Genomic DNA, 15,901 nt, shown 5'->3' on the forward strand with positions numbered 1-15,901 from the left:
GCCAAAAGGTTTTACTAAAAAAAATTACAGAATGGTTACTGCACGAAAGGGCATTCAGCCTGTTAAGCCTTCACGCAAGAGCAATCCAGCTACTCCCAATTCCCCACCCTCTTTCTCCAGTCCTACAAATTTTTCCCATTAATTTACCTATTCAGCTATATTGGAATTGAATGGGCATTTCAGACCTTAAACACTGGGAACAAATTATTTGCCTCATGTCATGTTTGGGTTCTTTTGCCATTCTCCATTATTACTGTGTTCTATCAATGAGAATGCTTTTCTCTTTAAGATTTCAAATGCTTCCATCAAATTCCTGCTGAAAGATATTCAGAAATATAGATTGATCCAGAGAAGCTTGGCTCTTAGGCAATCAGTGAAGTATACTAATGATCATAGATTTAAAAAATGATGCCACCAGTGAAAAGTGCAACAATTTTAATGTGAACGAGTAGAAAAGAAATATTCAACTTACAAGTCACAGCTGATTGCCAAAATAATACATTTCAATCTATGTAAAATTACAGCCACCAAAGTAGTTTTATTAACGTGAAAGACTTTGGGAAGACAGAAATACAAACAAATTTAGTTCCAAACAGAAGATCAAATATGCAATTCAAAATGTATAGATTTATCTTTACCTCAAAAAAAAATAGATGGCACAGGAAAAAAGGTGAAACATAATGTTTACCGTGGGAGACTTGCAACAATGAATGATATGCCTACCTTCTCTTGAACATTTGGGTATTTTCTATTTGCATTATCAAAAGAATCAGCTGCTACTTCTGCAGTGATTTACTTGAGGGGTGTAAAGAACCCCAAACTCTAGACGCTGTTGGAGTGAAAAGATGTCAATTTTGTTGATCAGGTTTTAACTGAACACTCATGGCTTGTGATAGAATAATTCCTACTGATGGATCAATAATTATTTCCTTGTTTCTGTTGTGAGTAGCAGTGATGGGAAACAATCCTTCATCGAAGACATAAAAGTTTCAAAAACATCTGAATTAATTATTCAGCAAAATTCAACATTTTTGTATCCCAACCTAAAAGATAAACATGGAAACTCTGATGTTTGAAGTCAATGACCTTTCATCAAAACATACATTTTTTCTTTCTCCACAGATAATGCCTGGTGTACTGAGTTTATACCCCCACCCCTACTTGTTTGGTTTCACCTGCATGGGTAGTTATGAGCATGCAACAAAAAAAAACCTCCATTATGGAACTTTTGATCTGAAGTTCACTGGGTACGCAACTGCCCACGTGGAGTGAGAAATGAACTGGTCCATGACATACCACTTCTGGTAAAATATAAAAAAGATGGGGTGCTCTATTTCCCCATTAAGGAAAGAAAATGAGAGGGAAGGAACAAGAAATATTTCAACTTTTACTTTCCATTTGATATAAGAGAGAGACAAGGAGTGAAACTCGTGGTGATTCTTTATACTTGAGTATCTGTATGTTGTTGTCAAGTCAGCTTGTTTCTGGAATGTTTGCTAAATGATGCAAAAATGGGCGGCCGTGAATGCAGCTGCTACAATCTTTTCCCAGTTGTTGGTGCATCCTTAACAATGTATCTTCTATGTCTTCCCTTGAAAAGCACAGCGGTAACTGTCGAGCCATACGAACAGCCTCTCCCTTCAGAAGAATATAAACCAATACATGTGAATAAGTATTAAAGCAAAATTGTAATCAAATGTGCTGAGATACAAGTTTGAGGACTGAGTTGCATTTTATTTCATTTTTTGTGAAAATGTTATATATTTTCTTAATATAAATATTTACGCCATCCATTGCTTTCACTTATGCTTTTCATACATGCCCCTCATACCATGCACTGGGAATGGAGATGTATAAAGAGGTTTATAAATTTTCCCACAGAATTTTCTTCATTGTGGGTAGCTTCAAACTACAACTGTATGTTAATTAATAAGAGAGCACTTCAAGTATCCACCAAGTCATGGAAATAGATATTCATCACTACAACAAATTGTTAATTCACCCTGAACCACCATAGGTTTTTTGGCAAAATGTCTCTGAACTCCAGAGATGCCAAGAAATAACATCTTTATCCTTCTCTGGTTTGAAGATGCAGTCAGGACAGTTCATCTCTTTGCTCTATCTATTATGAAAATATGCAGAACAAACAGGTCGTGAATACACATCACTGGACTCTGCTCTTTGCCCTTAGGTTCTGGCCCTGTTACTGGCAGGAACGAAGGGGCAAAGGACAAAGGTCAAGAGCACAAGTGGACAAACCAGGCATTCCTGAAACTGACCTCCGTTTTGAAAGCTTGAGTACCTTTATAATAGGGCCTGGTAAGTTGCAGAAGAGGACAGAGAGAATAAGTATAAAATGCCATACATAGACTGAAACTTTAAAGTTGCTTTCCATATAGTGTAGCAAAAATCATTGTATTCATGTCTCAGAAAATCAACAATGAATTAATAGGACCTGACCGACCATGGCATGAGTTTTATTTTCATGTTGAGGAATATGTTAAATCAGTGAACCATAATTCAGCCTTATTTAGTACCCTGAAGTTAAATTATAACCTGAACACAGCTGAACAGGTGATGTCATTCATCAAGAGGGTAAACTTGTTCCATAGATTCAGTTAAACAGAAAGTCTGCAGATTGAAGTGCAATGCACAAAAGTGTTGGAGAAACTAATAGATGCTGTGTGACCTGCTGAGTTTCTCCAACACTTGTGTATTGCGCTCCAAAGATTCTTTATAATAATTGACCTTTTTTTCTCATTTTCTTTAATATCGACAGGCGGATCGACATGCGGATCGATATTTGTATTTTTTTTAATTGACATTGATGTTTTTCTTTTTGATAATTCTTCATTTTGATTACATGTTGATTGAAAATTCTTAAAACACAAAAAAATTCATTGTCCATTTTCTATTGAGTCAATTAGCTGCAGTTGATTTGACCTTAATTTGTCTTTTACTTGCCTTCTCGCCAGATACAGTAGCATTCTGCTACATCAGTCAAATGACCATTTTTCACATGAACCTAGATTATGAATATCAGCATCGAAGGAACCTGATCCTGTTTCAACAGGTCATCTATCAACTCCCATTTCAGCAAATGCTAACATCTGAAATGAGGTAGGAACTTTGTCCTTTTATGGGCTGACAGCTCATATACTTGGGAGAGATTAAAGGCCAAAATCTCAATTAACTTTCACTTGAAGGCAAGGTTTAAACACAAATAGGTTCAGTATTTGCCAGCTTTATCTTTTTGTCCATCTACAAAGTAAACCACTTTGTCGTAGAGCTGGAATCAGGGACGAGAAAAAGAGGTTCAAAAGGAAAATAGTGCAGATGCTTGAAGTGAAAGAAAATATGATGGAAATCCTCAGCTGGTCAGGCAGCATCGTTGGAGACAGAAACAGATAATGCTCCATTGTCTTTTTTCCCCTGAAATGTTGACTCTGTTGTTCTCTTCAAGGATGCCAACTGACCTGTTTCCAGCATCTTCTGTTTATTTTAGGAAAAATAAATGTGAAGAAAGATCAGTACAAGGATGTCTCAGAGTAGTTGGGTGGAGTTGGCAGCAAGTAATCTGCTGGCTTACTGTGTCAGTACGATTGGAAGTGGGCCATTTGACTGTCAGCTCTCTGGTTTTCTGGAACACTAAGGAGCTGAGTATGAAGTCCATCTGGAGATGGCTGGTGTGATTGGGGATTTGTCACTTTAAAGACTGTACCCAAGGCTATATGGAAACTTGGTGATTGTGACTGGAGCTGGCCAGGCTTCACAATGAATTTAATTGTTTGTTGTCACCTGCACCAAGATGTAGGGGAAAGCTTTGTTGTGTGTGCTATCTAGGAATAGATGAGGTGCCTCAAGCAGGTATTACTTTTCCAATCACAGATGGATGAGGATGACTGCCTTATTGTGGGAGGAAGTGGCAGAATGTGTGTAGAAGAAGTATAGATTTTTTTAAAGATCCAAGGCATTTTTTTTTTAATGGTGCTCAGCTTTAAGAGGTAAGTAACATTATACTACAAACATGTTGGGATTTCTGTCCCAATTCTGATATCATTTGATGCCAGTGCTCACCTTGATGGGCTCAATGGTCTATTCTGTTGTAAACTCATGGGAATAGTGGTCATTAAGCCTAACATCTTGGCAATAGTTGACATAGCAGTTAGTGCCAATGGTCGAGACTGGGCTTTGATATTGCGCTGTCTGTAAGGAGCTTGTACGTTTTCCCCGGAGACTCCGGTTTTTTCCCCCCATCATTTGAAATGCACAGGGAAGTGTAAATTGGGTGGCACAGGATCATGGGCCCAAATGGCCTGTTATTGTACTCTATGTCTAAATTTAAATTAAATTTTAAATCTCCATCGGGCCAAAAATAGTGCTCTAGTTAAGCTATTCAAGATTCCTTTGTCATGTAATAGTACGAAAAATGTAAAATTACACAAAATTTCCTTCTGCTGTCAGTAAGGCAGACAAAGAGTAGCCACTAATATTGCCCAGAGCCCCTTACAGTAAGCAACAAAGAGTAGCAAAAGAGTCACTCCAGGGACACTGAGTGCCTGTGGAATTGCCTGAAGCCTCTGCAACTTCACAGACTCCTGTTCTCTCTGTTGCAATCCAAGCTCCAGATCCAAAGCTTTAACATGATTAGGAACCCTTCTTGCCCTCAGCATACACTATCCCGGTTCTGTGAGTCTATTAACCGCAAGCAACTAACTAACTGCCTGCTACCTGTGTGGTCATTCAGTTGCTGAGCTATTTTCACTTTCCTCATCTTTGTTCAGACCCTGTAGATTATAGTGCCCCAACTGCTCATGTGTCTATTTGCTATTAGGCCTTCAGAGTCTACTAGTCTTTCATACACCAAGAAGTTCCCACCTTTGCTATATCCTTCCTGTATTTGTGCATCTGTGCTATGATATCTTAATTTCAAGCCATTTCAGATGCAATTCCTTGAAACCAACTGTTAAGAAGCTTACAGAAGGGCAAAGTATTGTTTAAGATGCCTATTCTGTACTGGAAACTCGTAACCATATATATTTTTAAAGCAGGCAAAATCACCAACATGCTGAACCATAATATTGTAGTCTGTCTTGTGTCCACAATACCCTATATTGCTCAATGTCATTGGAGCTTTCAACAGCAGGGTACAAGGAATGAGTTTCCCCTAAAGGAGGCAGCAAAAATAGACTGAGGAAGACATTCCATTGCTTATGAGCGTTCCCATGCTGTCAAGTTACATAGCACTTTTGTAAGGAGCATATCAATGCCCCTTCTCCTAATCTTGGATAGAGAACAACATACATAGAATACTTGGTATGAACAAGATAAACACAATATTTGTAAATGTTATAAATCTCCAAATGTCTAATTTTACCATCTGAAGATGAAATAACAAAACTGCCTTAACAGCACTTTTATCCATTTCTAAGATCATCAGGTTTTCATTATAAAAATCTTTTGATTTCCACTAGAACCACCTGCTAAATTGATGTATTACTTTTGGGGGTATTTTCCAAAAGCGTCTTACCTCCAAATAATTTACAACCTTTAAAGGTCTGCATTGGTGCACATGCTGAGCATTTTTGTTTAAAATTGCATTCAGAATTTCTTGTAAATCAGATATACCATAGAAAGGTAAACACCTCGCCATTTCTTGGATTTCCAAAAGATGCTCTCCCATTGAACCACCTAATCACAAAAAAAAGAAACAGCTCTAGATTTGACGGATTTTAATCTTTAATTGTGTGTAGTGCAAATATGTTTTTTTTTTAAAACATGGAGCTAATGCATGTTGATTTAGTGACTTAAAAAGTTAAATACAGTGGCAGACTTAAACTTTCCTTCTCTACAACAATGAAGTGACAAGAATAAATGATTTTGTTTTGAAATTAAAGTGCTATAGGTATTTCAACTGAAGTTAACTACAGCTGCAAACCTTTGCAAGGTTTATCAAAAGTTGCCTCAGGCTCTGACTTGCTCCTTGTGTTAACAATTCCCACATGGCCTGAGTGACATTTGGCAACCTCTCAGGGATGGCCATACTAAGCAGATTTAAACAAGGCAGTGTCTTTTCCCAAGTAAAGGAATCAGTTGTCAAATATGTTTAATAACAAATTTCATCCAGGGTCAGTGCCTGCATCACCCTGGACAAGGAGCAAGCCCCAGTGGAATGTGTGAGTGACGTATTTGCTGAATTGCACCATACATGTTAGAAGATCGTCCTGACAGGGACACTGAAAAACCATCCTCTCAGCAAGAGGAAAATAAATCTTCACTTGGTGACCTTTCTTGGAAATAACTATTCTGTGTAAAGAGTTTCAAGTGGAAATGTTCTCTCATTCTATCCACTGAGAATTTACTTCCATTTGCAAGGTTTGTAATTCAGTCAAAAGTTTTTTTTTAAATTATCTAATTTTTATAATATAGTGAGACTCCTGTTGGGCTTTAGAGTTTCAGAATAAAATAGCTCAAAAAGTTCTATTTTTCAACATCAAAAATTACAATATAACTTGGATATAATAGACAGACTTTTTCAATTAAACTTAAAAACATAAAAGTCATGTTAATAATTGGTAATATCACTCCCCCCTCTCTCTTTTCCTTTTCACTCATGACCCCCTTGTAAAAAGAGAAATGGTGCAGTCCACTCTGAAGACATTGCCAATGGATAGAGTAGGCAACATTCCTTGTCAATGCATCAGGAGGCACACTGAGTGCCTTTTCTGTCCTCACCTTGACCTGGAATTGATTGACTTCAAAATTAAGAGCATTTCTGCAGCTAAGTGGCAATGTAAATTAAAATAATCTAAGTGGTTTTAAATGCCCATTGCATACCAGATCTTGTTTAGAATATCAACTTTGGAATCTCTACGGAACTAAAAATTTCTACACATCTTTTACAAAAATCTTAAACATGGTGTGTGGATTATATGTTAGGAAAACGGAATCTTTCAGCATTCAACATTTGTTAATGGGAGATTAATGCAATGCAGTTCTGTCAATGGAAATGTTTGTTCCTGTGCCAAAGGCCAAAATTCAACTTTTTCCTCCCAGGTGCACAGCATTGCTTTGATATGCTGTCACTAGAAATCTGCTGCAAAGGTTAGACCCCTAAAATTTTTTCCATGTGAGGAAGGTGTGCCTGCAAAAAACCTCATGCTCTTTCTTGCACTGACCAGTTACTGACACAGCAAATCTGTCAGAATAATTTATTGCTATTATTGGGTGGAACGCCTTATCTCTGACACATTTTGTATGTTTTATGGATGATTATGTAAAGTATACATTGCTGGTGACCCAAAAACTGCATTTAGCAGCAAGAAGGTCATGACAGCGGGTGCCTTTACACCTCAAAGCTCATTTTTGACCATATGGATTAAATATAGTATAATAGGCTAAAGTAACCTTCCAGTTTCACCAGCTGTTAGAAAATACACAAAGGACTTGGGGGGGGGGGGGGGGGGGGAGTGTTATATAGTGAAAAATAACTGATAAAGAATCCCACCCTCACCATCATTTAGAGGAACTGCATATGGAACTTTGGCTCAGCATTAATGGATCTGAAAAGTTTAAATTTAATTTTCAAGCATCTCCAGACATGCTCCAAGTTGTTTGTACTTAGTGAACTGGTTAACTAAAATCTGACCAGTCAGCTTATGGCATTCATATAACAAAACCATGCTATTGCTTATAAGTTGCCTCTCCAGGAAAATAGCAGAGCTCCCTCTGGAGAGTTTAAGAATTTATACTTTTCATTTGGTTGAACAACAGCCAAGCTTTGAAACAGACGTGTGGAAAAAACTGCAATTGTAGATTTAGAAATAGGTACACTGTCCTTAAAATTCTCATCACATAATAAAACTGTACATTGTAACACAATGAATTTTTGGGTGTAGAAATAAAAGTGGAAGTCTCCTTAATTTCATGTTTCTGTAAAAATGTGCTTGATTTATTAGTAGGAGCTACAATTTCAGGAAGATAACAGTCAACTTACAACATACCTGTGATTAGCTGTATCTTGAACCCATTAGAGACAAGTCTTGGATCTGTAAAACAAGTTATCCCATTCATTGCAGTGTTTTCTTTTTGCATATTATAGAGGCAATCTATATACTGGGGTCCACCAAGCTGGCTGAAACAAATTAGACAACAGGTTAGCCTTGGCAATGATGAATAGTAGATTACAGATAACATACAATAGTTCACGTGCCATTACACTTCCTAATGCCTAGTAGTTAATATACTTAAAGCAATCATTATTGCTTAACTCATTAACAGATCTGTTTCGAGAGAGAGAGAGAATAATAATTCTTTAAACTACAGCTATAATTCTGTGCTAATTATTTGCAGCAATCAAATACCAAAGATACATATTACTGGCTTTAATCCATACAGGGAAAATAGTTGTCAGGAGAATGCATTTAGCATTTGACCTGATGGACATACATGGCAGCACACTGGATTTATAAAATTAAATATTTAATGTTATTTTCAAGGCAATGGAACAAAATTATAAATAAAACAATAATGTAAATCTAAGATTCAAAATGCTAATATATTTATTTTACCTGTTTGTTAGAGGTATTGGTGAATCAAGGATTTCTGTTTCAAAGATGTGATGCTCCATCAGTCTTCGAAACAGAAGAGTTTCTTCCACTCGGAAAGGATTTAGCAACATCAGCCTCTGTTCAGAGGCGACGACACATCCATTGTATGAAGTCAAGCAATTAATGAGACGAAGTCTTTCACCACCCGTCCCGTGGCTTTTGGAAAGTTGCTCAAGTTGTTTTTTTAAAACACTTAAAGAAAATGGAACATCTATTGCCTTACAAGGAAGTTCCAAGCTGGTTTTGTTCTGGATTTGTGACTGGAAAAGTTTGTCCAATATGTGTTGGTTTGAAAGTGGCGCATTTTGTTTGTGTTTCTTAGCGACCTGCAATGCTTGGGCCAATTTTGTCTGTTTTTCTACTTTGTGATGAGTATTTTCTTCTATGGCTTTCTTCAGCTGTAAATTGTATCTGTCTTTATCTTTGGCAGCTTTGTTTTCATACCTAAAAAAAATTTGTTCAAACTTAAATTGAAAAACATGCAGAACTAAATCAGGTTTGTTAGGATGTACATTTTTGTATATTCAGAAATACTGCTTATAAACAGATTTTGATATCTCTTGAAGTTTTACAAAAAAAAAAGCCGAGACCATTGCAACACAACTTTGCAAATCAACATAACACTGCACACAAAATGAAGAAAGTGGCGTTGTCACAACTCTATTCGCGAAATAAAGCAGAACATCACAGGAACAGGTGTTTTAGCCCACCACGTCTGCAGCTTGATGCCAAATTAAACTAGTCTCACCTGCCCCACGTGGTCAATAATTCCCCTATTCCTTACCTGTTGTTATATTTGTCTGGATGCTTCAAATCTGCTTTTAACACCTCTGCTGGCAATGTGTTCCAAGCACCTACCACTCCCTGTGCAAAACAAAAGACTTGCAACACCCCTCTCAACTTTCCCTTTCCCCTTAAAACAATGTCATCTTGTATTTGATATTTCCGCTCTGCAAAAAAACCTCATGTCCTATCCATGCCTCTCATAACTTTATGAAATATCTGGTTGCTCCTCAGCCTCCAATGCTCAATAGAAAAAAATCCAAGTTTGTCCAACCTCTTCTGTAAGAAAATACATGGCGATCCAGGCAACTTTCTGGTAAACTCTTCTGCACCCTATCTAAAGTCTTCATTGAGTGGTAACCAGAACTGCACACACTACTCGAAATGTGGCTCACCAAATTTTTTTTTATACAGGTGCAACTGACTTTCCAATTTTTATACTGAAGAGTCCCAAGAGATGAAAATAAGGATGCCACCTAGATTCTTGGTTACACAGATCTCTCTTCACCCATGTCAAGCCACTTGATCAGGAAAACTAAATACATGTAGGAAGGTCCAGCCATTCTGGTAGAAATTCAATCTACAGTCCAATGAAAACTCAGAATTGAATTCAGCCATCTACAAACAGCTATCAACTCAAAAGTGAAATTTGATTTCAAACATTATCTTTTTCTTTTAAATTTATTAACGCTCTGCAGAAGACTCAGATGAAAATGAGCAGAAGTTTCCATATTAATTGGTAGAATACTGCGATTGTGGAATTACTAAGTGCTAAAATATTTTATTACAATGTAATATATTTATTCAATGAGAAAATTAAAACCTCAATCAGAAAGGAAGACAATAAAAGCCACTTTCAAATTCAGAAATTTTATCAGAGTACAAACATGACATAACATTCAATCCTGGGATTCCTTTTTCCTGCGGGTGTGCAAAAAATAAACTGTACACAGTGTAAAACATGTAACAAAGAACAAAACAGATAACAAATGTAAATAAACTGTGCAATAGAGAGAAAATCATTAAAGTCCTCAAATGAGTCTCTGTTTGAGGAGTCTGATAGTGGAGGGGGTAGCAGCTGTTCCCAAATCTGATGGTGTGAGTCTTATGGCACCTATACTTCTTTCCTGATGGCAGCAGTGAGAATAGATCGTGCGCTGGGTGGTGAGGATCTTTGATTGTTGCTGCTCTCCAACAGCAGCACTCCCTATAGCAGTACTACTCAGTAGTGTGGATGGTTTGCCCGTGATGACCTGGGCTGTGTCTACTACCTTTTGGAGAGCTTTATACTCAGGGGTATTGGTGTTTCCATACCAGACCATGCATGATGCAGCTGGTCAGCACACTTTCCACCACATCTCTGTAGAAATTTGCCAGGGTTTCTGATGTCATACCAAATTAGTATTGACATTAAACAAGTGCCAGATGTAGCATTTTATGTCATGTTTGTTCTTTCTGAAAGTAGCAACAATGATAATCATCCAAAGGATATTTGTGTAAAAGACTCATTTAGTATTGGGATGTGTTAACTGAAGATGGTTGAAGCCACTAAAACACTCCAAAAATCTTGTTTTGTTTTTAAAAAAAAAAATTAGAATCATGCAAGCATTTTAACAAACTGAAAAGTAAAGGGAAATAAATTTAAAATTATTCAGGATGTATATTTTCAGATTTATTGGTAAGAATGCATGTTTCAACATTACATCTATATATTACTAGAAGGATAAAAATACTTTTACACCTGGCTTTTCAACATGTTAACCCATTTAAAAATATATAATTTTGACTCTCAGAACCATTAATATCACTTCAATACAAGTACATCTTTGCCTCCAATTTGTGTTATTGGAAGAACCTTATTTAGAAAATACATAAAGTGGGACTCTACAGAGAAATGAAAAATAGCTTGCATCAATGCAATTTTATAAAAAGTCCATTTACAAAAAAATCCCAAAATGCTTTAAAGTATAATTAAAAAGCAGAGATGCTGGCATGCAAGTCCAGATCCAGATCACCACAAATGGTGCAGTTATGACCTACAGAAAGCCATCTCCCAGGTGAAATGGAGTTTCTGGACAAAAATGGAAACCATGAAGGATACCCAACAGCTGAGGCAGGGCCTAAAATGACGTAACCTGCTACAAAACCAAATCCAGTGCTGTAGGAGACAGCAAAGCTTCACTCCCAGATGAACTCAATGCCTTCTATGCCCGATTTGACCACAAGAACAAGAATGAACCACCACCATGCTTCCCCCATGTGCCCTGATGATCCTTTCCTCTCCGTATCTGGGGATGACACGCAGGCTGTCTTCAGTAACGCTAATCTGAGGAAAGCATCCAGTCCAGATAGAGTACTTGACCAAGTATTAAAATCTGTGCTGACCAACTTTCAACATATTCATAGATATCTTCAACATCTCCTTCAGTCAGGGTGTGGTACCCACCTGTTTCAAACAAGCCTCAATTGTACCAGTGCCAAGAAGAGTGTGGTAATCTGCCTAAATGACTATCAACCAGTAGCACTCACATCAACAGTGAAGAAGTGTTTTGAAAGGTTGGTGTTGAAGCACATCAGCTCCTGTCTGAGTGGCAACGTGGATCAGTTCCATTTCACCTATCGTACCACCGATCTACATGGATGGCATCTTAGTGGCTCTACACAAACCCCTGGAAAACCTGGACAGCAAAGATGCATATCGACTAATTTGGCATTTAACATCCTCATCCCCCAAAATTTGATCAGCAAACTCCAAGATCTGGGACTCAGCACCCCACTGTGTAATTGGATCTTTGATTTCCTCATTTCCAGAAGCCCACACTCTGTTCTCGCTAACTATGAGGATAGAGGTGTAGGTGCCACAAGGCTCGCACCACCAGATTGAGGAGCAGCTGCTCCCGCTCCACCGTCAGACTCCTCGTCAACAAACTCAATCAGAGACTCATTTAACGACTGCATTTTTTATTGATTTTTTTTGTACTACCAAAATGTGGTAATTCTGCCATGCCCGCAGTAGAAAGAATCTTAGGGCTGTATGTGATGTCATCTTTGTACTCTGACAATAAATCTGAAATCTCCAAGTCAAATCTCAATGCAAAGTACATCTCACGTATAATTTTCAGAGCTAAGATAACAGAATAAAAATATGATGAAGATTGATTGCAGCCAAGGAATTTCTGAATTACTCTTCATATCTTATTTATAGATGAAACTGGAATGGGCATTTTTTTTCCAGTTTTCTATTTGAGTAAAGTATTTGTGATTATAATTAAAAAACTGCCTATTAGCAACTATTTGTAACAATGATGAACTTAGTAGTAGAAAAACAGCAGAATTCATTTAAATCTAAGTATCAACATTCATCCAATCAATAGACTGAATCTGAAGTGAGCACTTGCCAAGAAAAAGCAAAAAAACTGGCTAATGATGCTTACAGCTGGAGTTCATTAACCTGACATAAAATTTAGCATCTATATTGTAACTTTAAAAATAAAATTACAACACCATTACATGGCCAATGCAATTGTAAGACATTATATCTTCTATTAAGGAAGTATCTTTTATTGTGAAGTACATTTTACTGTTTCCTGTGAAGTATGAAGAGATGATCACTTTTTATTTGAACATTCAGTGTCAATTAAAAAAATATAGACAGTTTATTCAACAGTTGTAACTAATTATGATTTGCTTCATTCACATATGGTAACTTTATTCTGTTCAACCTATTGAATCCAATTGGGTTTCTGGGACAAGCAATAAATCATATTCAAGAAGTAGAGGAGAGACTGCCTCAACAATAACTATTGAGATAGAAACCATCTGCTACCTGTACAGCTGGAGGGGAAAAATCTCTTCAACAGAAACATAATCCTTTAACAGAGTTACAGCTTTGACCTGACCACTGAGTTATGTACTGTTACCAATTAAAAACTCTGCTTCTTTTTGGATTATGCAAGTCTTTGGTGTGGTCACCTCTAGGCCTTTTACTAATTATACTCCAACCCCCATTTATTTTTCTCCACTAGAGGTGCAGCTCAAGATACTACAGACTCCAATTACAATCACCGTGATAAAGTAGTAGAAGGATTCAATAATTAAGATTAACCAAACACCTCAATCACTTTGCTTAAATGCCACATTAACTACCTTCCTCCCTAAAAGATCAAATAAAACAAATTGTACGATTTGACATGACATTAGATGATTCTTTAATGGAGAGAATGGCATTTAAATGAGAAAGAATGAGTGTAAGGGCAGATTTTAAAAAAAATTATGTTAAGCAGTACCAAGAGGAGCACAAAAGGTAGTCAATTAGAACAGTACGCCAGATCATCCAAAAAGCCTGATTCACAATTTAAAACCAGTATGCAACAACTTTTCATCATCTCCAAAGTAAGAAAATCTTCTCGATGTGACCAAATGACCACAAAACAGTCAACAGATCATCTTTTCTGCCACATGTGCTAATTCAGCCTAGAACAGGAATAAGTGAATTCATCTTTCTAGTTTATGTAACAGTGCCAAAACCAAAGATGCATATATTTTTTTGAAAGACTTCTAGAAAGCAGCTAACTGCGTAAGATATGGACACAAGACTTCTTCAGTAGCACTAAATCCTTGGCAAGATAACATTTAATAGAGCAAATAGATTTAAATTGAAGAAATAATATGCCATTCACTTCAAAATTAAATGACTGAATTCTCCATCATATCTCTTATTTCACTTCATCGGACTCTCAACAGCCACAGCTGATTTCTTAATCAAAAAGATTAGTTAGTAGCAGGTAAAATATCCAAGGGATGAATTTCTTGTCTAATATTAGTGTATGGTAAAGATAAATTCCCACACAGTAAAATGGACTATGCTGGACAATGAATGCCTTGGTTTAATGTGATACCAAATTTCAATGGGAGCATCAATTCACAAACTTAGCAACAAGTACATAAATATATGAAGCAGAAGTAAACCATTCAAAAGTAGATCCTCGTGTCTACTCCACCATTTAGGAAGACTGTGGTTGATATATTTTTTTTCTACCCAACACATTCCTCTATAAATACCATACCCTTTTCAATACCAAAAATCTACTGATCAGTTATTAAGCTAATTTCTCTCAGTCAATAGGTTCCAATTGTGTTGGTCCCAGAAGAGGTTGTCATATTCTGTAAACAATGGGAATTAAATTTAGAACCTCCTTAGTCGTATAGTTCAGCAGCCAAATGAGCCAGAAGGGTGGTTGGATTTTGGAGTTTTTAAAGTCAAATGCAGCCTTTTTCTTTTGTTTCTTTTTCTCCTCGTGATATTTTTGCAATTCTTCAGTTTACTCGAATCACCGATAGAATACTGGGTCAATGCTAGCCAACAGAGCTATCTACCTTAATCCCATTTTCTAGTTTTTGGTTCACAGCCTTGAAGGTCACAGCAACGCATCATGTTGATTACTTCCTGGAATGGAAGGAAGTCACCTTGAATCGGATTTGCCTGCTAGAACTCTTGTTTGACCATTATTATGATTAACTTTGGTTTTACGATGTCATCTGTGAATTTTTAAATTAAAAGTGGCACCGGAGAGCACTGACTCTTTTGGAATGTCTGGACAACTAGGAATTTTTTTTAAAAACTGTCAGTACATGGGACAATAAACAAATCTCCAATGCTAATAAATTAAATAACTTCATGTCCAACTACTTAAGTGGGAAGATTCTATCATTCTTTCAGCCACTGAATTCCAATCCTTCATCAAATCGTTGGTAGAAAGAAAATGTTAATTCTTCTCATGTCCCAAGAGACTACATTAGTAGCACATAAAATATATTTGAATAGAAATGAATGTTGTCTATATATTTAGAAATACATTTTGTTAAAATTCTAGTTTAAAATTAACAAGGCAACACTGTGAAACAGAAGGGCTCAGGCCCAAAATATCAACAATATATCTATCTCCTATTGGTGCTGCAAAGCCAGCTGGGTTCCTACAGCATTTTTGTGTGTTTTTAAAACACTCTATAGAAGACAGCTCACCAGGTATTGAACACAATTAGGGATGGACAATAAGTCCAAGTCTTGCTTAAGACTTCAACATGAAAGACACAGATACTTTAAAATGAATTACTTGGCTTCATGAATTAACCTGCAACAAAATTGGGTATTATGAAAAGCATAAGGAATAACACTTCCTGTCAAGGAGGTTGATTCTTAGAAGAATAGGAGAGCATAAACTTGGGACTCAAAAGTTGGTATAAAAAATACTGGAAAGTTTATAATCAATTCTTACAAAGAAGCATATGCCTCAAGGGGAAAATGCAAGACTAAACAGTTAATTGCTGAAGAATAAGCAGATGCAACTATTATTTATAAAAACATTAAAAAAAAAATTCTAGAGCATGTACAATGGACGTGATAGAATGGAAAGAAGCATGATCAACAGTGCAACACTAGAAAAGATTAGGTATCCATTGCCTTTTAAGGAAACCAGAGATTTAAGTGTCAAACCAAACATTCCAAAGAT

At 36.7% G+C, this 15,901-nt stretch overlaps 1 protein-coding gene across 11 annotated transcripts in view; it reads right to left on the reverse strand.

The window, feature by feature from the left end:
• Nucleotides 1-420: 420 nt before the first annotated feature.
• The window catches only part of LOC138761844 (PMS1 protein homolog 1-like), a 105,620-nt gene continuing 90,139 nt past the window's right edge, over nucleotides 421-15,901 (reverse strand). For 5 of the 11 annotated variants that reach the window (XM_069934701.1, XM_069934700.1, XM_069934702.1 and 2 more), the window contains 4 exons: nucleotides 8,571-9,053; nucleotides 8,004-8,134; nucleotides 5,531-5,691; nucleotides 421-1,638 (listed from right to left, as the gene is read on the reverse strand). In XM_069934701.1, coding sequence (XP_069790802.1) covers nucleotides 1,474-1,638; nucleotides 5,531-5,691; nucleotides 8,004-8,134; nucleotides 8,571-9,053 — 940 coding nt within the window. In that variant the 3' untranslated portion in view covers nucleotides 421-1,473. Of the gene's footprint in view, nucleotides 1,639-5,530; nucleotides 5,692-8,003; nucleotides 8,135-8,570; nucleotides 9,054-15,901 lie in introns of those variants that run through there. The other 6 variants (XM_069934703.1, XM_069934704.1, XM_069934705.1 and 3 more) reach the window with 6 other exon arrangements.

This window comes from Narcine bancroftii, chromosome 4 (genome assembly GCF_036971445.1).
Source record: "Narcine bancroftii isolate sNarBan1 chromosome 4, sNarBan1.hap1, whole genome shotgun sequence".
NCBI lineage: Eukaryota > Metazoa > Chordata > Chondrichthyes > Torpediniformes > Narcinidae > Narcine > Narcine bancroftii.